General features: G+C 49.2%; 7 protein-coding genes across 7 annotated transcripts; 5 read left to right on the forward strand and 2 right to left on the reverse strand.

Moving 5' to 3' along the window:
• Positions 1-711: 711 nt before the first annotated feature.
• ARB_02226 (uncharacterized protein) lies at positions 712-12,072 on the forward strand (the record flags this gene model as incomplete). Its single annotated transcript, XM_003011626.1, has 1 exon — positions 712-12,072. The coding sequence occupies one exon, from the start codon at positions 712-714 to the stop codon at positions 12,070-12,072; it is 11,361 nt and encodes a 3,786-aa protein (XP_003011672.1).
• A 1,109-nt stretch (positions 12,073-13,181) lies between these two features.
• Positions 13,182-14,027, forward strand: ARB_02227 (uncharacterized protein; the record flags this gene model as incomplete). Its single annotated transcript, XM_003011627.1, has 1 exon — positions 13,182-14,027. The coding sequence occupies one exon, from the start codon at positions 13,182-13,184 to the stop codon at positions 14,025-14,027; it is 846 nt and encodes a 281-aa protein (XP_003011673.1).
• A 1,309-nt stretch (positions 14,028-15,336) lies between these two features.
• Positions 15,337-16,292, reverse strand: ARB_02228 (uncharacterized protein; the record flags this gene model as incomplete). Its single annotated transcript, XM_003011628.1, has 2 exons — positions 15,337-15,659; positions 15,725-16,292. 2 exons carry the CDS (start codon positions 16,290-16,292, stop codon positions 15,337-15,339), a joined length of 891 nt encoding a protein of 296 aa, XP_003011674.1.
• Positions 16,293-17,211: 919 nt separating this feature from the next.
• Positions 17,212-18,026, forward strand: ARB_02229 (glutathione S-transferase; the record flags this gene model as incomplete). The annotated part of the gene is made up of 2 exons (XM_003011629.1): positions 17,212-17,614; positions 17,674-18,026. The coding sequence occupies 2 exons, from the start codon at positions 17,212-17,214 to the stop codon at positions 18,024-18,026; spliced, it is 756 nt and encodes a 251-aa protein (XP_003011675.1).
• A 311-nt stretch (positions 18,027-18,337) lies between these two features.
• ARB_02230 (uncharacterized protein) lies at positions 18,338-20,078 on the forward strand (the record flags this gene model as incomplete). Its single annotated transcript, XM_003011630.1, has 2 exons — positions 18,338-18,588; positions 18,671-20,078. The coding sequence occupies 2 exons, from the start codon at positions 18,338-18,340 to the stop codon at positions 20,076-20,078; spliced, it is 1,659 nt and encodes a 552-aa protein (XP_003011676.1).
• Positions 20,079-20,132: 54 nt separating this feature from the next.
• ARB_02231 (uncharacterized protein) lies at positions 20,133-21,405 on the forward strand (the record flags this gene model as incomplete). Its single annotated transcript, XM_003011631.1, has 3 exons — positions 20,133-20,137; positions 20,317-20,970; positions 21,144-21,405. The coding sequence occupies 3 exons, from the start codon at positions 20,133-20,135 to the stop codon at positions 21,403-21,405; spliced, it is 921 nt and encodes a 306-aa protein (XP_003011677.1).
• Positions 21,406-21,593: 188 nt separating this feature from the next.
• Positions 21,594-22,403, reverse strand: ARB_02232 (acetyltransferase, GNAT family, putative; the record flags this gene model as incomplete). Its single annotated transcript, XM_003011632.1, has 2 exons — positions 21,594-21,783; positions 21,943-22,403. 2 exons carry the CDS (start codon positions 22,401-22,403, stop codon positions 21,594-21,596), a joined length of 651 nt encoding a protein of 216 aa, XP_003011678.1.
• Between the last annotated feature and the right edge of the window lie 110 nt (positions 22,404-22,513).

A 22,513-nucleotide genomic window follows, 5' to 3' on the forward strand; every position in this document is an offset into this window, starting at 1 on the left:
TCTGAAGAACGAGTATTGTCTCGTCGCTGGAAGGTCGGTCGTTGGTAAGGATGAATTAATTTTAGTGATGAATTTCAGAGTGCAACATCGGGGGGTGCGGTTCACTAAAGTGGAAGAGAAGTCTTTGCATTTTTAAAACAGCCTTCTTACTCCGAGTCTGTGACCGGTGATGCAGATGTTATCCATCGGAAAGATACTACATGAGCCAAGATGTCACATTGAATCAATAAGCAGCATAAACCCCGAGGATCTCGAGTCGATCAGCTAGCCAACTGCATGCAGGCATGTTAACACTCTTCAGAATAATATCGCCGCCGGTGGGCCCTGGGCCCATAGCTATCGTCCATATTTCAGGTTTAACAATACGAGATCTTAATAAAAATCGCACCCTCTGAGAGTCCATGTTGACGTCAGGCTTAACATGGAATGCTATCAGCTGTATATTGGATGAAGTTCAGGTTCGCATGATTCATTGCCTCAAGACTCCGCCCTTGGGGCAAAGGTTAAGAGATGTAACCAAGGAACGCAGGGGTATTTCTTTGACACGAGGAAAATAGCCATCTCAGCTAGGCTTGAAATATAGAGACAGTTTATAGGTCTCTATATTGCTGGTTTCCCCCCCTCCTTTCTAGCTTCAGTATTTCCGAAGTCTTTTCAACTACTACCCCCATATCATAAAATTGTGTTTCAAGCCCAGCTCTATATTTCAAGATGACCATCGAAAACGACATCAAACGACCAAGCAATGATGCTATCACCTTGGAAAATGGCAAAGCTCTGAATTTTCGAAAGAAGATACCTTCGCCCCATGAGAGGATGTACTGCAATGGGAGCCTCGATAAATGGAGGCTCTTTATCAGCCATATTAGTGAACGCTGTGATCTTAGTGGCCTTGCAAAGGCCTGCACTAAATACCAGCTAGCACTAACAGGGTTTTCCGACGTTGATACCCATCGGGAGCGTCAAACTGTAACCGTTGATGTCCCCGAGGAGGTTAACACTGCCCTCAGGGACAGATATATCCGCCAGGGAGGCTCTCTTCGGAGCATCGTGCTGTTTGCAGTGCATCAGATGCTTAGGGGGTTCGGCAATGGATCCCACACAGTCACTGCTTCCATCAGCCCAGATTCGGAACACCGGCTTTCTTGGGAGGTATCCCCTACCATTGTCTCTCACAAAAATCGCGGACAAACGTCAGTCCTCGAGGCCATCAGAAATATCGACATCAGCAATCAGCGGCTACAGTCTTCCAAAGACGAGGAAATCGAAGAAGAAACACAGCCGAATCGGGCATCGAGGTTCGAGGAAGTCGGTAGTGAACTGGAGGGAGGCTGGATGAAGTCGGAGCTCTTCGACTTGCCGGTTGTCTTCGTTAAGGCGCGCTTAGATCACGTGATGCGGCTCTCCAGCATCGACGTCGATTTCCCACTAGCCGTGCTCGTCCATGAAGGGCACAACGATGGAGACCTCCAGCTGGCTGTCCAGTTTTCTACAGCACTCTTTGCTCCTGAGACGATACAAAATTTTACCGATGCGCTGAAAAACCTGCTCGCGGAGGCCTCGACGGGCCCGGGGACCCTAGTCAAGGACATCGACCTGCTCTCGGCGCAGCAAATTCAGCAACTGGATGTTTGGAACAATACCGATGGCGATTACGAGTCTTCTAAGCGCCTCAACCATCTTGTAGAAGATGCTGCACGACACTGCCCGGACAAAGTAGCTGTTGTGTGCGAAGAGCGCGAGCTCACATATGGCGACCTCAACCGCCAAGCGAACTCTCTCGCCAGATATCTCTGCCGCTTCGTGCAGCCAGAGCAACTCATCGGCCTATTTCTCGAGAAGAACGAGCTGCTTATAATCACAATCCTCGCGATTTGGAAGTCGGGAGCTGCTTATGTTCCAATCGACCCTGCTTTCCCCGATGACCGCGTCCGTTTTGTTCTGGATGATACAAAGGCTAATCTCCTCATCGCCAGCGATGCACATGCTGCAAGATTGCAAAAAAACATTACCAGCAATAAAGATATTCAAGTAATCAGGCTTGAGCTACTTCTGAAAGAGTTAACATCTTCGGCGGCCGGTGAGTTCCATGATGGACAAAATCTGGACCACCTGCCTCTTAACAGCAGGCAGCTTGCATACGTGACATATACCTCTGGCACTACCGGCTTCCCAAAAGGCATATTCAAAGAACATACTAGTGTGGTGAATAGTATCACGGATTTGTCTGTCAAGTACGGTGTGGCAGGGTCGCATCATGAGACGATTTTGCTATTTTCTGCTTATGTATTTGAGCCGTTTGTCCGCCAACTGCTCATGGCGTTGGTGAACGGCCATCTTCTCGCCATTATAAGTGACGTGAAAAAATATGATTCCGACTACCTGCTATCCCTCATACAGCGGCACCAGGTTACCTACCTCAACGGCACCGCTTCTGTGTTGCAGGAGTACGACTTCTCCACATGTCCATCATTGAAGCGCATAATCCTCGTTGGTGAGAATCTGACGGCTGCACGATATGACTCACTTCGCCAGAGATTTAAGGGAACAATTTTGAACGAATATGGATTTACCGAGTCAGCCTTTGTGTCTGCCTTGAACATATTTGAGCCTCATTCCAAACGAGAAAATACCAGTCTCGGACGCCCGGTTAGGAATGTAAAGTGTTATATTCTCAGCCAGGAGCTAAAGCGAACTCCTATTGGAGTAACGGGTGAATTGCACATCGGTGGGTTGGGTATTTCACGAGGGTATTTGAATCGCCCCGACCTGACCCCGTTCAAATTTATTCCCAATCCTTTCCAGACGAGAAGAGAGAAAGAGCTCGGTATTAATCGCTTAATGTACAAAACTGGTGACTTGGCCAGATGGCTACCCAACGGTGAGGTGGAATATCTTGGACGTGCAGATTTCCAGATCAAATTACGCGGCATCCGAATCGAGCCGGGAGAGATCGAATCGACGCTTTCTATGTATCCCAATATTCGAACAAGCCTAGTAGTGTCCAGAAAACTCAGATCAAGAGGTGAAGAGACTGCCAATGAACATTTAGTAGGGTACTATGTGTGCCAAGATAATGTGGAAGTGGTTCCTGAGGAGAGTCTGTTGGCATTTCTAGAAACAAAGCTACCCAGATACATGGTCCCATCACGTCTGGTCCACCTCGAATATATTCCTGTGAATATTAACGGTAAAGCTGACCTGAAAGCCTTACCCGTGGTTGATTTATCAAGACCAGCTAAGGGTGCCTTAAATAATTTGGGACACCAAACGGAAATTGACCTACAAAAGATTTGGAGTGATGTTCTCGGTGTCGGAAATGATTCCATATCGCCCGAGGATAGTTTCTTTCGCTTAGGAGGGCATAGTATCAGTTGTATTCAGCTGATTGCACGGATCCGACAACAGTTTTCTGTCAGCATTTCTGTGGAGGACATCTTTGCAATGAAAACCCTTAGCCGCATGGCTGCATTCCTACGCAAGAAGCAGAGCGAAATCGAGGCTAGCTGTACAACTGATATTGCTACACTATCAAGCGCCTCTTTAAGTTTTCCTGTCCTTTCGGGGAGTAACAGCACTTGTTACCTTGCCAATAGTCTTCAGCAAGGTTTTATATACCACTACCTAAAAAATAAGGAGCCTTCTGGAACATACATTATGCAATCTCTTTTGCGGTATGATACTGAATTGCGGCCCGATGTTTTTCAGAAGGCCTGGAAACTTACGCAACATGCATTTCCAGCACTGAGGCTCCGATTTTTGTGGGAGAAGGATGTATTTCAAATTATTGACCAAGATCAGCCTCTTAATTTCCGATTCTTCTCTTCTGATAGGGATCTGGAGGGCTTATCTAGCGAGGATAAGCTTCAGAATCTACAAAAACAAGATCTACGGGAAGATTACAAGCTAGATGCTGGGGAACTCTTTCGGGTGTACATGATAAAGCATGATGACCAACATTTCTCCTCCCTCTTTAGCTGCCATCATGCTATTCTCGATGGGTGGAGCCTGCCTTTACTCTTCCAGCATGTCCATGAGGAGTATCTCCGCCTTATCAAAGGCGGCCACTTTCATTTTGATACCCCTATTGATAAAGCGTACGGACACAGTCAGAACTTTCTTCAAATGAATCGTGATACTCACCTTGAATACTGGTCTGGTGTAGTTGAACAAATCACGGAACGCTGCGATATGAATGTCCTTCTGAATGAGCAGAGTAGATACAAGATACCTCTCGCAAACTACGATCAGGTCCGAGATCAGCGCCAGCAGACCTTACATCTTGATGGCGATATGCACCTGAGAAATATCCATGATGCATGCTCTGAGCGGGGAATCACTTTACACTCTATCCTTCAGTTCATCTGGCACACCATTCTCCACAAGTATGGTGGCGGAAGCCATACGGTTACGGGAACAACAATCTCTGGCCGCAATCTACCTGTCGAAGGCATTGAACACTCTGTCGGACTCTATATAAACACCCTGCCCTTAGTGCTAGATCACACTGAGTACAAAAATAAGAGCGTCCTGGATGCAATGTCTGATGTTCAGGCCAAGGTCAACGCGATGAATACACGGGGGCATGTTGAGCTGGGCCGTTTGTATAAAAGTAACCTGAAACACGGACTCTTTGACACTCTGTTTGTCTTTGAAAGCTATCCAGCCTTGGATAGGGTGAAAGAACTCCAGCATCAAGAAGCTTTACACTATTCCATTCAAGGAAATATGGAAAAATTGAACTATCCTCTCACAGCTATAGTTCAGGATATCAACACTGCTGCCATAGACACGCTTACATTTACTATCTGCTATGCCAGTGAACTTTTTGATACACCCACGATCCTAGAGTTATTGTCAATGGTACAAGATACCATTAAGCAGATATCAAGCAACCTTACCCGACCAGCCAATAGCTTGGAGTATCTCTCTTTAGCTCAGGTCAATCAATTGGCTGAATGGAATGCAACTGAAGCCGACTTCCCAGATGCAACTCTTCATCAGCAGTTCGAGTTGGAGGTAGACAGGGTTCCTAGTAAAACTGCTATCATCTATGAGGACGTAACGTTAACATACCATGAATTGAACGAGAGAGCGAATCGGATGGCCTGGCAATTGAAGAGGGAAGTTGGCATAAAACCCGATGACCTAGTCGCTCTCGTTCTGGATAAAAGCGAACACATGATGGTTTCTATACTGGCAGTGTGGAAGTCTGGTGGAGCTTATGTACCGATCGACCCGTCATACCCCGAAGACCGCATTTCTTATATCCTCCAGGACACTAACGCGGTTACTGTGATTGCCGACCCCATCTATATCCCCAAGGTTGAGAAACTTACACGGCCAGGAGTACCGATATATCCATCAGATTTGGCTACACATAACACCAGCGATTGGAGCTCAGATAACCCTCCCCCTTCAAGCATAAGCACGAGCTTAGCCTACATCTTCTATACATCTGGAACGACTGGCCGGCCAAAAGGGGTAATGGTAGAACATCACGGAGTGGTCAATCTACAGACTTCGCTCTCCAGGATCTTTGGCCTCCGTGAGACTGATGACGAGGTTATCTTCTCCTTCTCGAACTATGTTTTTGATCATTTTGTAGAGCAGATGACCGATGCCTTGCTGAATGGCCAGACTCTATTAATCCTGAACGATACCATGCGTGGAGATAAAGAAAGACTATATCAATACATGGAGAAAAATAGGGTAACTTACTTGTCTGGAACCCCGTCAGTTATATCCATGTATGAATTTAGCCGGTTCAAAGCGCACTTGAGACGAGTCGATTGCATTGGTGAGGCGTTTAGCGAACCAGTTTTTGATCGGATTCGCGAAACCTTCCAAGGGCTTATCATCAATGGCTACGGTCCCACTGAAGTCTCTATTACTACCCACAAACGTCTATATCCTTTCCCGGAGCGCCGCACTGATAAGAGTATCGGCTGTCAGATAGCCAACAGCACCAGCTATGTTCTCGATGAAGACATGAAGCGCGTCCCAATCGGGGCCGTTGGAGAGCTCTACTTAGGTGGTGATGGAGTTGCCCGAGGTTATCATAATCGCCCTGACCTTACAGCCGATCGATTTCCTCTCAATCCATTCCAAACAGACAAAGAGAAAAGTGAGGGGCGTAACATGCGACTCTATAAGACCGGGGATCTCGTGCGTTGGATTCCTGGCAGTAGAGGAGAAGTTGAATACTTGGGCCGCAATGACTTTCAAGTAAAGATCCGTGGAGTGCGAATTGAACTCGGCGAAGTCGAAGCCGTTCTGTCTTCGTACCCAGAAATCAAGCAGTCCGTAGTTGTTCCTAAAAAACGTGCGCAGGGGGGCCAAACATTCCTCGTTGGATACTGTGTTTCTGGTTCAACAATATCTTCGATAGATATAAAACGATTTATGCAGTCTCGTCTGCCAGACTACATGGTTCCCTCTCGGCTCATCTTCGTCACAAAGTTACCTGTTACCCCTAGTGGCAAACTAGACACAAAAGCTCTGCCAGCCGTTGATGAGTCGGCAGATAACGAAGTAGTTGCACCACGGACTGAAATCGAACGAACTTTGCGTGAAATATGGACGGAGTTACTTGAAATACCGCTAGAGGATATCAGCATCTACAGCGATTTCTTTGGCCTCGGAGGCGATAGTTTGAAGAGTACCAGATTATCCTTCATGGTCAATGAATGTCTTCACAGGACAATTAGCGTTGCCGAGCTTTTCCAGCATCGAACAATCGAAGCATTAGGTCGTTTAATCGTTAACGGCATCGGGGACATACAGGACATCGCCTTGATCACTGACACAAACAAGGATCTCTCAATATCCCCGGCGCAAGAGCGTGTTCTATTTCTCCACGAGCTTGAAGGCGGGAATAGTAAAGGGTACAATATCACAAAAACATTACAATTGTCCTCCCAGACTAGCCCTTCTCTAATAGAACAGGCGCTAAGGGAACTTCTATCACGACATGAGGCATTACGTACTTTGCTGCAGAAGGACGCTGTCTCTGGAATCTACCATCAGAAGATTTTGAATAATAATGAAGCGCAGTCTTTGTTCTTCATCAATACATCTACAGTCAGGGATTTGGATCATCTCGATCAGAAAATTTCTGACGCTTCCCAACATATATTCCATTTGGGAGAGGAACTACCCCTCAGGGTGTATATGTTCACGGGGAATGGTGTCTCATTATATCTCACGTTTGTCATTCACCACTCGAACTTTGATGGTTGGTCTTGGAATATTGTCTTCCGGGAACTTGTTATGCTTTATTCTCGTTTGCGGGGCAAAGACTCTATCACACTTCCAAATCTCACAGTTCAATATAAGGAGTTCGCACATCATCATCGTCATATACTTATAGGCGACCGTTTTCGTGTACTCTCCGAGTTCTGGCGAAGTAAGCTTGAGAACTTCGAGCCCCTTCACCTCAATACTGATAAATCTCGGCCGCCCCATTTTGAATATGATGGAGATGATGTGAACTTTATTATAGGCGAACAGGAAATCAAAGAGTTGCAAAAGGTGGCAAAGCAATGCAAAGCAAGTCTCTACGCTGTTCTCCTTGCATTATACGGTCTGATGCTCGCTTCCTATACCCATCAAACTAATATTCCGGTCGGTGTGCCTGTCACCCATCGAACCCACCCACAGTTCGAATCTGTGGTTGGTTTTTTCGTCAATCTTCTTGTTGTACGAGTGGATGTGACCCGTCAAGGAATTGTTGGACTTGTTAAACGGGTAATGCAGGAGCTGGTGGATGCTCAACTTCATCAAGACATGCCGTTCCAGGAGGTAACAAAACTTCTGAATACAGAACATGACCCCAGTCGACATCCTCTAGTACAAACTGTATTCAATTATGAATCAAACCAGGCTGATACCCTGCGAACAAAAGAGAACAAAGGAGGTTTCGCTGAATACCAACCAAAACAGACATACTCAGCTGCAAAATTTGACTTGAGCGCTACAGTTTCTGAAATGGGATCCAAGGTGATGGTCAACTTTAACTACGCTATCAGTCTATTCACCAAATCCACAATTATGGGAATGTTGGATACATATAGGCATCTTATCTATGGGGTTTGTCGTTTAACCGAACACGGGATTAACGACACCACGCAACTCCCATTGACGCCCACATGTCAGGGTGATGGCAGTCACTTGCCATTGCTGGAGACACAGCTTGCCATCCACAGGGACAAGGAGCCTGCTGCTACCTTGAACAAGCTGTTTGAAGCCGAAGTTGCTCTGGCGTCAGACTGTGTCGCGATCGTCGAAGGAGAGAAAACCATCACATATGGCGATCTCAATGCCCAAGCTAACCAATTGGCATGGTATTTACTTTCAATAACAGACTTGAAACCAGATGACCATGTAGCTCTGATGCTGGACAAGAGTATCAGCATGCTCATTTGTATTTTTGCTGTTTGGAAAGCTGGAGCCGCATATTTACCCCTTGATCCTACGTTTCCTGATAACCGAATAGGCACAATTCTTCAGGAATCTAAGCCAAAAGCTGTTCTTTTGCATAGCAAATACGCAGCACGGTTCGAGTCCCAAGGTATAAGCCTCGTCACGATAGATACTACGGAGAACATCAGCCGCCAATCGACAGATGATGTCAAATCAAATGTGCAGCCTGAAAATCTGGCATATAGTATGTTCACATCAGGAACTACTGGCAAACCTAAAGGTGTATCAGTCAAGCAAAATGGAGTTATCAATCTTCGGAACGGCCTTCGAATGCGATATTTTGGCAACTGTGCGCCAGGAAACCATAGTGTGCTATTTCTCTCCAACTACATCTTTGACTTCTCCCTCGAACAAATAGCGTTATCAATCTTAAGTGGCCAGACACTGATCATCCCGCCAGAACATTCTTTCGCCAGCAACGAGTTCTATGATATCTGCAATTCATATAAACTCTCTTATTTGAGCGGAACTCCGTCTCTTTTGCAACAAATCGATCTACGAAAACTAAAGTTTCTGAAAATGGTAACAGCTGCTGGTGAAGAGCTCCATGCCTCTCAGTACAAGAAGATGCGTGATAGCTTCCACGGTACTATTCACAACGCTTATGGAATCACTGAAACAACAGTGTACAATCTCATTACTGCCTTTTCAGCCAATGATGGGTTTGAAAACTGTCTACGAGAAGTCTTACCTGGAAATCGGATTTACCTACTCGGCCATAATCTTCAGCCTGTTCCGCTAAATGCAGTAGGACAACTATACCTGACAGGTGACTGTCTCGCTCGTGGGTACCTCAACCAGCCCACATTAACCACACAGCGGTTTATCCCTAACCCCTTCCGCACTGATGAGGACGCTGCCTCTGGAAAATTCTCTCACTTGTATAAGACTGGAGACCTAGCTAGGTGCAGGCTGGATAGCTCAGGGAATCCTTATATCGAATACATGGGGCGAAATGACCTCCAAGTCAAGCTTCGAGGTCTCCGAATTGAGCTTTCCGAAGTTCAGCGAGTTATGTCCTCAGTTCCTGGGGTTGAAGACTGCGCTGTCATCGCGAAATATATGGATGACAACCCACGCTCTCGTGTGGCTCAGTATCTTGTGGGATACTACTCCACGGAAAATCCATCAGGCCTTGAGGAAATAATCATCAGACATATGAAAACCAAGCTTCCCGGGTATATGATACCAGAGCATCTGTGCCATCTCAGAGGCCCCTTTCCCGTTACTAGAACAGGGAAACTTGATATCCAAAAGCTACCAGATATAGACGTCACGACCGGTCCTCAGGCCGTGTATTCACCGCCACACAATGCCCTGCAATCCAAACTTTGTGCTCTCTGGGCCTCTGTCTTGGGGGTGGAACGGTGTGGAATTGACGATGACCTGTTCAAAATGGGTGGGGACAGCATCACCTCCCTTCATCTGGTCGCACAAATCCATCATCGTCTTAGTTGCAAAGTCACCGTTCGTGACTTATTCGAACATCGCACCATCCGGAAGCTATACAATAATGTTCTACGTAATGACCTGTCAGGCCCCACCAGCGAGTTCCGCACTGAGCAAGGTCTTGTCACCGGTGAGGCACCCCTACTGCCAATTCAAGAATGGTTCCTTTCCAAGCCGCTAGAGAAACGGGATCAGTGGAACCATACATTCTACATTCAAACGCCAGAATTGGATGTGGATCGTTTGTCAGTTGCTGTACAGAAGTTACAGGACTATCACGATGCATTCCGTATGCGATTGAAGCAAAAGGGGGAGACTTTCGTTCTATCATTCCCAACAGAGTATCAGAAAATTGCACTCCGCCTCTTGGATGTAAGCAGCATTTGTGAACGTGCTGCTGTCAATGAGGCCCTCAGCGAGTGGCAGTCGGGGTTCAATATTGAGAATGGCCCTATCGGTATTATCGGCTACTTGTATGGATACAGTGATAAAACAGCCCGTGTATGGTTCTCAATCCATCATCTTGCCATCGATACGGTTAGCTGGCAGATTTTGATACGCGATCTTCGGAATTTATATCTTGATGAAAATTTAGGCAGCAAGGGCAGCAGTCTTCGGCTATGGGCTAACAGTATGAGCAGCTATCAGGGCTCAAAACTGGAGCGAGAATACTGGGATAACTTGATCGCTCAAAGTTCCGAAAGTGTTGCAGCACTCCCCCCTTCTACTGGACCTCGTCTAAAATTAGGGCGCGTCATGGGTGCTGACAAGTCAGCATCTCTGCTGCAGCACGCTGGCCAAATGGAAGCATCTGTGCTTGCTGCAGTCGGGCTAGCGCTCCAGGATGTTGAGCCAATGTGCTGTAATATGGTCACCTTGGAAGGACATGGTCGTGAAGAAGATATCGATAGCACTCTGGATGTTAGCCGTACGATGGGCTGGTTCACAAGCATGTATCCATTTCAGATTCCCCATGTGAAGGAGGCCGACATGCTTGCAGCAGTAGCCGAAATAAAAACGGAGGTGGACCGAGTTCCTTGCCATGGCGCTGGATATGGTGCGCTCTATGGCTATGTACGGCATCCATTACCCAGTGTCAGCGTCAATTATCTAGGGCAGCTTACGCGAACGCCACATATGCCCAATGATTACTGGAATTTAGCTATTGGGGATGGAGAATACGCGTACGGGCTGACGTGCAGCCCTGAGGACGCAAAAAAGAGCTCTTCCGCTATAGACATAACGGTGACATGCATCGATGGGAGAGTGGCTGTTGACGTTTTCAGTATCTGGGACCAAGACAAGAGTGAGGTGTTGATATCTACGATTGAGCGCGGACTGGACCATATCGCCGAGCAGCTCAGCAGTGGGAGTACATCTTCAACCGAGTCTCCATCCTGCCAGTTATTTACCGAAGAAACATTCACGCCTTACTTTGAATATCGTGACCCTAGCCATCGACAAGGTCCGACCCTGTTTCTCCTGCCTCCAGGCGAAGGCGGAGCCGAGAGCTACTTCAACAACATTGTCAAATACCTTCCAAAGCACAATCTGGTGGCTTTCAACAATTTCTACCTACACAGTAAGGCTCTACAGACATTTGAGGAGCTGGCGGAGTGGTATACAGACCATATACGGCGTCTCCAGCCTCAGGGACCGTACCATTTACTTGGCTGGAGTTTTGGTGGCATCCTCGCAATGGAGATTTCCCGCCGGCTGGATGATAGCAGTGGGAAGGCGATTAGCTCACTTCTATTCATTGACACCTACTTCGACGTCCGGGGCGCAACCGAGGAGATCGGGATGGCTGAGAAGACAATCCTGGACAAAATCCATCATGTATACGATCCTGAACCCGCGCGGCTTGCACATATGCTCTCCCGAGTTAAGGATGTTGTTCTCTTCAAGGCTGCCAAACCTAACGACAAATATACCAGCGACGAGCAGCGTCTATTATACGAGTACTATCATAGGACCAGAGCCAACAACTTGGACAAATTCATCCCTATCGAGCATGTCTCGGTAATGCCGTTGCAAGGTAATACTCATTTTTCCTGGGTCTGGGATGTTGAGCAGGTGAAGAAAGTATGCAGCGTGATTGAAAACATACTGGATAACATGGAGAACGGGCATATTTAGGTGGATCTCGAGCCGCAATCTTGTACTATAGATGTTTAGTTACATGGTTATTACTCAGGGTGAATAGAACGCTGTTGGCCGACAGGTGTCTTAACGAGACGATGCATGGCGTAGTTGATCAGTTATCATATTTCTTAGAGTGGTCACTCGTTAACTTGTTAACTATTCACACTGGCCAAATTGATCGAGATCCTCACGAAGGGCAGGTTCAGCGTCATTATCAATGTCCATTTGTGAATGAGCAAGGTCTTCTTAGCGACTCCCGACCTACTCGACTTTTTGGCCTCATTCAATGATATAACTATTCACTGATTATCTCGCTTTGAGTATATCAATACCAAATTCTCAGCCTTAGAAATGGGAGGGTCTTCTCCCACCATCCATTCCTGTGATAAACCGCTAGTTATGACTGGGGCAAACTAGTTAGTTACCATGACAACCGGGCCGTTGATGAAGTAGTTAGCAGAGCAGGAACATCTCCTAGATGACCGTCTCCTGCAGGTGCTGGGTTGGTTGGCTCTGCAAAGGCAAAAGATCAGGTCATTCATTGGCGGACAGCCCTAAGCTGCACGCGAGATGGCCTTCCCTCCCCAGCACCGTGGATGCATATCCCCAGCGGAGAATACAAGTTCAGGGGATTCGGCTTCGACTCATCACGAAGAGTCAGTCGCGCAGTCTTCTTTTCTTCGCTGGCGAGACCATTTTTACAAACATGAGCTTTGACGGAGTTAGCAAGAGATTTCGAAGACTGGAAACAGCAGAAGAGAGCTTTGATCTTCAAGTCCGTGAAGGATACAATTTCGAAGGACTGGCTCAACTAGCTAAGGCCTGCTATCCCCAGCAGCGAGTTGGTAGCTTTCCCGCTCTCGACCCTTTGCATCAAATACAATTATAACTAGTTAACTTAGCTGGTGAGCAAACTAGTTAACCAAACTTGCGCCACAGCCAGCTGTCTCTAAGTTACCTAACTAGTTAATTATCTTGGCTAACGTCAGTCAGAGGTATTTAGATATAGATGAATGATATCGCTCTCTCTTGATGTGTTGTTATGGACTGGACAGCGCATACTAAACCCCTATGCCAGCATACCACATAAGCAACCCTCCACAATGGCCGATTTAAGCAGAAAAGCACCAGAGACTATTGATTCTCCGCTGTTGGTCGGACTTCCTGAGGGAACACTACAGATTGAATATACCAATATGGAGGACATTAGGTGCCTAGTGGACAAAAGGGCTCAACTATGCTGCTTGGATTCTTCCAAAAGCCCATTTATCATAGTTATAAATATACCACATACGTTCCTTCAAGACTTTGATAACGTCTATCTGGATAAAGGACCAAAGGTATCTACCAATCTTCAGGACAGAGTCCTTCTTCTCGAGACCATGGTTGCAAAAGAACACGAAGTCGCGGCCCGAGGGTTAGAAGGATATCTTAGAGAAAGGATTAGAGATATGAAGCTCAATTACATCACTACCCGTTCCGGAGCAAGCCGAGCAACTAGCGACACTTTTACCAAGGAGCCCGATGGTAGCTTTACCTTACAGGACCGCGATTGGCCAATTTTAGCCATTGAGGCTGGAGTATATGAGTCTGAATCCAAGTTAAATATTGACGCCCGAGGATGGCTAGAATCACCAAAATCAGAAACAGAAGTCGTTATCACGATCAAAATCGAACGACATTCGCCAGAAATAACCTTTAAAAAATGGGAAAAATCATCTTCCACGCCAGAGAGAGGAACATGTTCCTACCAACCAGCGATATCAACTGAGACTATTCACGTCAAGTATCAGAATGACGTTACCGAAATTACTGGCGATATGGTTATCCCATTGGCGAAGATAGCCGGCCGCGGGCCGCAAAATTCCAACGAGAATGACATCACTGTCACAAAAGCGACATTTGAAGAGATATGCAAGGAAGTGTGGACAGCCCAGAATCTTCTATAGTTACTAATCAACTTTATTGATACAGAGCTTGTTGAAAAATGATGCTACTACCCATTTTATGAGGGAGTAAATAATCATAAATTCTTGCATCCAATACCGCAGAATGACATCTCTAGGAGAACTGGGATTGACTCGGAGTATTACCGCTGTGCCCTTGCGTGTTGCTAGAGCTTATCAATGGGTTTTCTTAATTTACATCCAGCCTAGGTTGTACTGCTAGGTGACTTCATGCACATCGCTGGTTATCATAGTCCATCCAACTAGCTGTGTGCGCACTTGAGTAGTCATTAGAGAAGTATCAGCCGCTATTGACCCTGAGAATCATTCTTTTGCCTTCAACAGTGATAATGCGACCATAGTTAACCCGAGAAGTGGCTCACGCTATGTAGCTCTGGAGGCTCTGCGCGGGCGGCGGGCGGCGGGAAGTGGGTCTTCCCGTCGTAGTGAACACTGAACTATAATTGATGACTGGGTCAATGATGGCGCCAACTGTCATCCAACCGCCCACCGCTCGGCAAGCTATACGGAGTACTCCGTACTAGCTATTTATTCAGTTAACTAATACTTAAACAATGATAGAGTATCCCCTCATTTTTACGGCTACATCTAGCAATGAACTGGTTAAGCAAGTCGTCAATGTGGACCAACCACAGCTCGTAACTATGAAAATCAGTGATATGACCATGGTCTTAATTCCAGTTCTGCATGTGTCCCCGCCGTGAGTGGAGGCGTTGGACAAGAAGGGGTTATAGCGTGACAGACTCTCTGCACCAGATAGCCGGCATGTTGCTTTTCCTCACTCAAGCTGCTCTCCATAACCAACTGTTGGCTAGTCAACTAGACCTCTTGTCCCGTAGGCTGTTTCAAATGAAGCTCCCAACAAAGGTAGCAAGTATAACTAGTTAATAGTAGCTGCAACTGCAACAACCACGCTACAGGGAGTATTTACTCCAGATACCTCGAGAGCTACAATAACTACCTCAAATACAATCAGCAGACATCTTTCTCCCCATTAGCTGCGATTTTTGTGACTTCTCATGGTTGTGACAACATAATAATACTGGGTTTCATTATTAGCCTAATGTATTGATTCATTCGCGGGGAGAGTTAAAGCTGTCCCTTGGTGTATCACTATTGAGCAATATCTCTTCTCTAAATGTTAGTTAACTCCCCCCATTCTTACCTCTATAATACCATCAGTCAAGGACGCAGTGGGCCTAGAGTGTATTCAAACAATGGAGAGAACTACAACCAAATGATATTAAGTCACAGAGACTTCCATATTCCCTGCCATAAGACGCATGCATAACTAGACATGCCACTGGGCATACCACAGCTTCAACTCTATGCATTCGACGTAGTTTATCCAGCCTTGGTAGAGTGCCCGCGGGAAAACGGCAATACGGTGCCCAGGCCCGACGGCGGCCATCCAAGCAGCCAGCCTTGCATCTCGTGGCCGGATCTGGTTGTAGTGAGTCCGTGTCCGTCGCTGGGCACATACGTTTGGCTGCAGCATGAGCCCCTCGCCTTCGTGGCTTTCGTAGACTTGTTCTGGGTCGTCTCGAAGGACTCTGATCTCGAACCAGGTATACGATCCATCGTAGGAGTCGCGCACGCCCTGCGAGCACCAGCCTGGATATCATCTGTCAGCTGTATCAGGCCAGAGTAACGAGGAGAAAGTCAAAATGAGCGCTGACCTTGATCGTGAGACACAGTAAGGATATCTATCCTGCGCAGGTAACCCTGCAGCGCTGGATACTCGACCTCAACGTACGGCCTGATCCTGTCGTTCTCGGTGAAATAAAGCTCTCGCTCCCGCCGCGCAGAGGAGGCCACCCAGAACTCAGCCTCGTCCAAGATGCGCGCCATGATGGTCTCCGGCAGCCCCAGCGCGGCCGCCAACCATGCCAGCAGCGCCGTATAGCCCTCCCTCGTCAAGCTGGTCGTCCTGCTCCAGCTCCCGCCGTTCCCGCTGGCGCCGTCAGCCAGTGCCTGTTGCAGCATCGGGAACCACGGCTCCCTACCGGCCCAGTCAACCACGGCTGCCGGCAGCGCGACGGGCAGACGACGGCCCTTTTCAACCATCTTTTCGGCAAGGTATGCGCAGGTATCGCCGTGTTGCAGCTCGAGGGCGCACTGGAGGGCCGTCTTGCCGTAGTTGTCCGTCGCTGTGAGATCGCATGGGTTAGCCTCGTCCTCGACCAGGCGGCGGATCTCCTCCAGCCTGGCCTTGTGTCTGACAGCCTCGAGCAAGCGGCCGTCCATCTTGCCAGTCGTTAGTTGTCATTCAGCCAACAATGAATTTCTTCCCTTGACAATTGGATGTCGAGTGGCAGGCAATTCGTTACTTGCTGCGGGCTGGCTAACTCGTTAACTAGTTGGTTATAATAGCTGCGGATATCGACAGGGATTAGTTATTTAGCCACTCCTCGGATTCTCTGGGATTCTTCTCTAGACTCACCCTTATATGCCTTCACACAGCCCAGGAATTACTGTCGGCCGTCCAGTTGGCGTCCACGGGTCCATTCACTGCCTATATAAACTCCACCGAGACAGCTTCTTCCTTTCCCCTTTTCCGTCCTTCCACGATCTGTCAACTCAGACAAACTAACCAATTAGTCGAATGTATCTTTGGAATCATTAGTTACCTTGATGGGGACCCCACGCCTGTTATCTAGGCACTGTCAGGAATAGACATGGCCTCAAAGGCTGGAGTGGGTTGTAGCCCGCACCAGAGCCCTTTGATTGCTCTAACAGAGTTGTCCTACTGATATATCTGAGCTACTAGAACAAGTCTCCCCCTTAGCCATAAGTAGCTACCTATCGATAGAGTGAGAAGCTCGCCGGAGATAACTAGTTAGCTGGACAATACGAGATCTCCACGGCGGAGCGATAGACGCCCCGACGGAGATACAGAGTGGCACCCCAGAGGCCATGGTTATAGCTAAAACAACCAGTATTAGTAGACTGTAAACCCGTAACACTTTATCTGCTGCTGATATCTCCAACTACTTATAGAGAGCCCTTGTCGTCGCCGTCGGCACCGGCTGGCCACCCTTTTCTACTCGCATCATCACTAGCTATCGGGTCAACTAGACTGCTAGCATCATGGCCGAAGATAGAAAGGACGTCAAGATAACCCTCTACTGGTATGTAAAGAAGCCGGCCATCATCCCTCCGAACGATGACCCTTGCTAACATCCATCCTGCCAGGCTCGAGCAATCCCGGGCACAGCGCATCCTGTGGCTGCTCGAGGAGCTCAAGCTCCCCTACGAACTGCAGCGGTTCAAGCGTGACAAGGGCCTGCTGGCTGACCCGGCCCTGCAGAAGATCCATCCGCTCGGCAGGTCGCCTGTCATCTCTGTCGAAGTGCCTGGCCGGGAGAAGCTGGTGCTGGCTGAGTCTGGGCTGATAGTCGAGTACCTGACCGAGCACTTTGGCCCGTCCCTGATTCCCAGGCGGTACCGCGAGGGCTGCGAGGGCTCTGTCGCCGGCGAGACCGATGCCTGGCTGCGCAACAGATACTTCATCCACTACTCCGAGGGCAGCCTGATGCCCGTGTTCCTCGTCCAGCTCATCATCGACCGTGAGTTCCCTCCTCTTGCAATCACCCCGCGACTTGTCCGTTTGCTCACCTTATCGTAGGCATCCGCAACGCCCCGGTCCCTTTCTTCATCAAGCCCCTCACCAGGGGTATCGCCGGAAAGGTCGACGACGCGTATCTGCGTCACAACATGAAGCTGCATCTCGGCTTTCTCGAAGACCAGGTCAAGTCGGCGCCACAGGGAGGGCCCTATCTCTGCGGTCCTGACCTCGCTGGCGCCGATATCATGATGAGCTACCTGCTCGAGATCGCCACCGCCAGTAAGGCCATCACTGCAGACTCGCATCCCGCGCTGGTCGCCTACCTCGACCGGCTCCGGCAGCGCGAGGCCTACCGCAGGGCCAACGACCTGATCGTCGAGCTCGAGGGCAGCTGTGACTATGTTCCTCGTTAGTAGCATGTGCACTTTGTATAAATAATACCCCGTAATAAGCATTTAGATAGGCAAAAGTAATAGTCCTTGAATCGACAATAGTAATAATAATAACAAAGCCTTCGTGTCGTGTCGTGCATTTCGCTGAGGTTGATGTGTTGTTATTTTAACTACTTTATTTTCAGCCTCAACTTGAGCCGCAACATCGCCAACTTCAACTTCAATTCTGACTTCAATTCAACTTCGCCTTCGACAAATCAACGCCACAGCTTCTGCTCCCACTTCGACAACCACGGCCACAAGACCTGCAGATGATGAGCTAGACCGCCCTCATGTCGACCGGCGTGCCGCTGTCTGAGCCGCCCAAGGGAGACGCTGCCATCCTGCCGCACGAAAAGGTGTTTCCCATCCAGATCGGCTCGCATCTCTTTCGTCTCTCCGGCGCTTCCATCGCCTCGGATGGTATCTTCCCCTGTCCTCCTCGCTTCTATTCTTCCGGTGTTTTCTCTGCTGACATGATAGAGCACCGTCATACTTCTCGCGCTTCTTCGAGGAGCAGCTGGAGAGCAACCCGGACGGCAACGTGAGGACGCTCTACATCGATCGCGACCCAGAGACCTTTCATGAGATCCTCCGTCATCTCCAAGGTTGTTTTCCCTGCCTAGCAATCGTCAAGACACAGCTGTTGATGGGATTGTGCTTGTAGGATACTATGTGCGCCCAAAGGATGGGGCTCACTTCGTCAAGCTCTTTGCTGACGCCCAGTTCTACAGCTGTAAGTCTACCCCTTTTTTTTTTGGCCTGAAGGTAAAAAAAGGAAGAAAGAAATTAGTTACGGTGCTAACAGGCCATGCAACAGTGCCCCGCTTGATAGCTCAGCTGTTCGAGTGCGAAATTTTCATCCAGATTGGAGACCGTCACTTCCAGATTCCCCGAGATATCTTCTCTAGCCCGGGGGACTCGCCCAACTTCTTCTCCCTCGGCTTTGCCGTGTTCTTTGCCTCTCCCACCGCCGTCTTCCCAGGCCTCGAGCGCGAAGGCCTCCTGCGCCCGCCTTCCATCACTCCTCCCATCGTCAGCAGCCGATCTGGAGACGTCTTCGCCGAACTGCTGCATTTGTTGCGTGGCTACCCGGTACACATCCGCGACGAAGAGCATCGGGCATGTCTGCTGCGAGATTGCCGTTACTACCATTTGCGTGGCCTCGAGCAGAAGTTGATACCCCATGACATCAGCTATAACCTGGAGAGACGCCGGTTCGAGATCACCGTACGCCTCGAAGACGTCCGGCCGTCTGGCATCACCTTTGTTCCTGACGGAGAGGGCAGCAGCAACCCCAATGCCAACAGCACTATTACAGGAGGGTGGATACATTATGCCCGGCCGTTCGTGGATGATGATCATCGTGAATTGATCATTGAAATTGGCGGCGGCAACACCCTTGTCGACTTGACCACCATGCGAGCCGAATTGCACGGCCTGGCCAAAGCTCGTGTCACCAGCCTGTGCCAGGTCATTTCTAACAAGATGAATTTACCCACCAACACTCCCCTGAGCCTTACGGTGACGCCCGGAAATAGCAGCAGCAGCAATAACAGCCCTGCCAACGGTAGCAACACTGCTTTGACCGGAGATAGGATCAAGATCCACATTGACTCAAGTACAGACATCACCCTCGATGGCGAGCCCTTTAGCCCCAACAACAACTACGATACCACCTCCAACGGCTCCAACAACAGCACATTCCAACCGGCAGAAGCTCCCGCTGGTTACTCGCCCATGGAAGGCAATGCACCCCCATTAACTCCATCTGGCCTCTACCCCCGCCTCCAGACACCGTCTGCCGCCGCTGTCCAGCCCAACCAGCAGCTGCCCCGCAAGCGCCGCAGGGTCGACGGCAGCGAGAGGAGCCGCCAGTGGGTGGTCGATCGTGGCCAGTGGCGATTGCGAGTCCATCCCAGCACCAATGCCAGCACCGGCACGAGCCAGATGGAGATTGTCTTCGTCGCCGTCAAGCTTGAGGCTCACTCCAGCCAGCGAGCCCGCAATGCTCGTCGGTCCTTCGTCTCTTGACCGTCTTTTCCTTCCTGTCGAGATTAAAAATCTACAAACAAACGAAAATATACTATGATGTAATCTAATATTGCTTTTTGCCGTCCCCGGGATCGTATGATTCATACACTGTATTGTAATTACGACATTTACCCCTTATGGGATCTTCACTTTTAACCTGTAATGTGTCGTAACATACCGTCTTGTACCAAAAGTCCGGGGAAAAATACGCCCTTTTTCTTTCTTTTTCGCCCACAAGTCGAAAGAAACAATCGAACAACCAAACCAGCACAAGCGACGGCGAGGCCAAACAACAACCAGACAAGCAGAAGCGGCCAGCAGAAGAAGACAAGGAAAAGGAAGACATCACACAACATCCAGACAGCAAGCAGATATCAAGGCAACAACCGTCGATGCAAGTGTCCGCCGCCAACGCTTCCGCCTCGCGGCATGCCCCCGATGGCCAGCCATCCCCAGCCAACTCGGCCTCCGCAACGCCCACGAACAACTCGCCCTCCTCGCCAGGGCCGATGAGCGCGCAGCCTCAGCTCCCTCATCAGCCTCTCCAGGGCCAGTCGCGCCAGCTGCGGCCGCTCAAGACGCCTCTCTACGTCCCCGCGGCGCTGCGTCGAACCGAGAGGCCTCCAAAGCCCTCGCCTCTCACGCCGCCGCGCAGCGTCCACGGCTCTGTCGACGGCCAGGACGGGCAAGACGGCAGCATCACGCCTACAGAAAACCTATCTCGCCGGTCGACAGTCGACAGCACTCGCAGCGGCGTCAGCAGGCTCGCCCAGGACGAGTGGCTGCGGGACCAGAATCTTGGGGAGGTCACTGGCTCGCCTACTAGGGAGCACTGGAAGGTAGATCCCCCCCCTTATCTCAACATACGTACCTTGATATACCGGGTACAAGAGTACGCACGACAGCTAACAGGTAGTAGGCTGACTCGGCTTCTCCGTCCTGCGACTCTCCCGTGTGCAAATCCTTCTTTGGCATCTTTGTACGCCGCCATCACTGCCGGCACTGCGGCCACGTCTTTTGCTCCTCCCACACCCCCTACACCATCCCACTCGACCAAAATGCCAGATTTCACCCGGATGGCATCCCCTCACGCAGCTGCGACCTTTGCTGGGCTGCCTACCGCCGCTGGGAGCAGGCTCGCACCGACCAGCTCAACCAGATTCAGCACAACTTGATCGCCAACCTCAATGCCCCCGAGCGCAGCCGGGGATGGGCCATAGAGGCTGACCGGCTAAGCATTGCCGACCCAGACGCAGATTCAGATGAGAATCAGGACGGTATGATTGCCACCAGTGTACCCAGGGACTGGAGCTGGAGCACCTTCTAGCCGACTCGCCGATTTTACTCCCTCTTTTTTTCTGTTACAATTGATACCCCCTTTGACGTTGTCTCGAGCCTGCAATCCTGCTGACTTGACTTGGGCTCTCCCGGCTCGTTGCTCTCTGTTCTTTACTTTCGTCTTGCTCTCATGGTTCACATGCTTCCATCCAGGATATGACTGTGTGTCTGTTTAGCTCATTCTGTTCGTCTTTTGATTACGGCTGTCTGAACGAGGTTTCCCGGTCCTCCATGCATATAGATTTCATTTTCTCCTTGTCTATTTCTTCTTTCTTCTTCTTTCTTCTTCGTCTTCTTCTTCTTCTTCTTCTTATTTTTCCCTTTCTTCTGTTTGTCTATTTCGTTACTGAGCACACGGCCGTTCTGTCTATGTCCAAATCGACGAATCTATATTCAACATCAATTTCCCCCAACGTAAGCCGCGTAGATTCATAACTCCAGCATCTTCCACATCCCAACATGCAGGATGCCTTCTTCATCCCACTGCCCCAGGCTCTTGTCAGTCTCGAAGCCCAGCCGAGCATACATTGCCTCCACATCCGTCTGGGCATGTATCAAAACCAAGCCGTCCCATCCACCCCCCACGTCCAACTTATGCTCAGCCGCCCATTCCAGTGCCATCTCGACTAATCTTCGAGCAAGCCCTTTCCCTCGATAAACAGGCAGAACGGCCAGTCGACCAATCTTGACAAACGGCTTTCCGCTCTCATGTTGGTGCTGATGCCCTCCATGCGGTGGCGGGACAAGGCGAACCACGCCTACAGCCTTGCAGCCGCCATCAGCGTCACCAGCATATACAACCCAATGCCAGCTTCGATCGTCGTCCGCGTCGACCTCATTATCCGGGTCACAGTTCTGCTCATCGACGAACACAGTCATGCGTACTTGTAGGCCGTCATTAAAGATGGGATATTGTGGCTGTTTATTGGAGTTGAGCCCGGTTATTCCCTGTGCTGGCGGCTGCATAGAGAAAGTAAATGAGTCCATTCTCTATCAGTAGGCGTAGAAGTAGAATATGATAAAGTGGATGGACTGGTTGTCTCGTGGTACATTCATTTAGCAGTTATTACGAGCCAGTTTTGGCACGAAAATATAAG

Source organism: Trichophyton benhamiae (assembly GCF_000151125.1).
Source record: "Trichophyton benhamiae CBS 112371 chromosome Unknown Abenha-G-c-31b08.f1, whole genome shotgun sequence".
NCBI lineage: Eukaryota > Fungi > Ascomycota > Eurotiomycetes > Onygenales > Arthrodermataceae > Trichophyton > Trichophyton benhamiae.